Below are 2,236 nucleotides of genomic sequence, written 5' to 3' on the forward strand. Positions count from 1 at the left end.
ACTCACTTTGTAGACCAGGCTGGCCTCGAACTCAGAAATCCGCCTGCCTCTGCCTCCCGAGTGCTGGGATTAAAGGCGTGCGCCACCACGCCCGGCTAGAAATTTTTATCATTTCTGCTGCTATACAAGAAACTAAGAATTTGAATCTTTCAGTGTATATTGTTTTCTAAGTGGAAAGTATTTTATTAGCTAATGCCTCTCAAGGGAAGTTTACTTAAAATCTTAGCTGTCATTAAGCTGACCCTAAGCAGAGCTGCTTTACTCTTACAGTAAACATTTATCTGGCTCCTGTTAATCCTTTTGAAGTCATTCCTTTGTTTCCTGTCAGGTAACTTCTAGGTACTTTGCCTGCTGTGACCTCCTACCCCCTTTATTTTCTGTAGTCTTTGGCTCCCAGACAGCGGGCTGCTGGTGGCTGCGGGGCCATTGGGCACACAGCTTTCCCTGAACATGGTGACATGAGAGGCCGCCAAAAATCGGGCAGCTTTGTAAGAAACTCAGGGGAGGGCCTTGCTCGCCATTGCCCCATGAGCCTCCACCTGTCCCCACCATATTTTTTCTCACTAAGACTTGGGGTGCTCCGCCACCCTCGCTTGGGTTTCCTAGCCTGAGAGAAAGGCCGAGGTGGCAGCGTTGGTGGCAGCGGCAGCCGAAGGTGGCGCCAGTAAAGGCGCACACCGCTTCGGAGATGCGGGGCACAACAGCGGGCTGAAATCCAGAGTCCTTTTCAGAGTGACTCCGCACACCATGGTGGTGAGCGGCCAAGGTTCAGCTCGGGTGGGGCAGAGAAGGACGAGGGCAAACGACCCCCCTAGGTGCACGGTGGGTGTGGGGCCCTGGACGGAGGAGCCACGACAAGGCAGGTGGGCGGGGCCTAGGTGGCACTCACCTCAAAGCACACTTTCAGCATCCTATTAAAACTACTGTGGTGCTAATAAAGAATTATAAGATATATTCATGTATTTTAGAAAACCTATAACAAAAATTGTGTCTTAGGAACCTGACATAGTGTCTGTTCCTTGTTCCAAACAGCAATTAATTTGGTTATTACAGAATATTAATAATTGATCTATTGCATACCATCATTTTAAATAAAATTGACAATATCCCAAAGATAAGTTAAAATTTGTTTTTTATGCATGCTTCTGTATCTTCTATAAATTCATGCATGCATGCATCCCAATTATTGTGTTTAAAAACAGCCCCTCTATGGGATAAGTAGATGTGAATTAGATCACACGCTTATTCTTTTGAGCTTCCCCCTGCTTCAGCACAGATAATTAAGTTGTGTGCTGTGGATGGTGTTTTAAAATACTGAACAATCAAACCTTAATTTGTATACTAATAGTTGCTTAAGATTGTTTGTCCCTCAGATGCTATTAATTCTCAAATTTGCGATTGCTTATGCATATACAACTCATAAGAAAAAATGCTGTCCTTTTAAGAAGGCTGTTTTTGGACATTTAATAAATTGTTCTAGATTGCCTGGACATCTTAAAGCAATGCCATGCTGGATTTATATCTCAGGCAGTCTATTGGTCATACATACAAGATAGATTGGATATATAATCTCGTTCTTTATATATTCAAAACAGTTATGGTCTAAGATAATATTTTAGTATTCTTAGAAATTGTGCATGTCAAATTCTTTGCTATTAGTGTCCTCAGTTACTACTTGTTTCCACATAATAGTGTTAATTCTTGAGGACTTATACTTAATAAATTGCTGCAAATAAATTATCTTATTTCTGATTTAATAAATAAATAAATTATACACATGTGACTATTAATAACTTTTCAAGCTTTCTAGTTACAACTGCTCTTTAAGAGAAACAATTGAAAGAGCAATTAGTCACTGCCCATGTTACATGAATACTGACTATAACAGTAAAGTATTTGAGATGTTTTGTCAACATATTATGAATTCTCAAGGACAAGGTATTGTGGAACTTTAAAACTTTAGCTTCTTAAAAGACAAAGAAGGGGGAACTATATCCCCGTGCATATTATTTAGTGCATTTCTGTGCACATTATTTAAATCATACTTTTATTTTAGAATTTTGAAATTTGGATGTCAAAGAATTTAATAAATGTTTATAGTATCTTCAAAGGATATACTTATTGGCATATGGCTTGATCCTGAACAGCTACTGAAAGGAAATAAAACTTGAGACCTGTGATTCATGTAATGTATGTCAAATAGCCCAAAGAGTTGTTTGTGAGCTTTGAAACCTGG

The 2,236-nt window shown here is 39.7% G+C and overlaps 1 protein-coding gene across 1 annotated transcript in view; it reads left to right on the plus strand.

Annotated features, from left to right (window-relative positions):
- LOC110306850 (olfactory receptor 4F4-like) overlaps positions 1 to 2,236 on the plus strand; it is a 12,467-nt gene that overhangs the window by 2,715 nt on the left and 7,516 nt on the right. The window contains exons 2-3 of the mRNA XM_021178983.1: positions 384 to 488; positions 607 to 822. Of these exons, the coding sequence (XP_021034642.1) occupies positions 384 to 488; positions 607 to 822 (321 nt within the window). The remainder of the gene's footprint in view (positions 1 to 383; positions 489 to 606; positions 823 to 2,236) is intronic.

This window comes from Mus caroli, chromosome 2, assembly GCF_900094665.2.
Source record: "Mus caroli chromosome 2, CAROLI_EIJ_v1.1, whole genome shotgun sequence".
In the NCBI taxonomy this organism is placed as follows: Eukaryota; Metazoa; Chordata; class Mammalia; order Rodentia; family Muridae; genus Mus; species Mus caroli.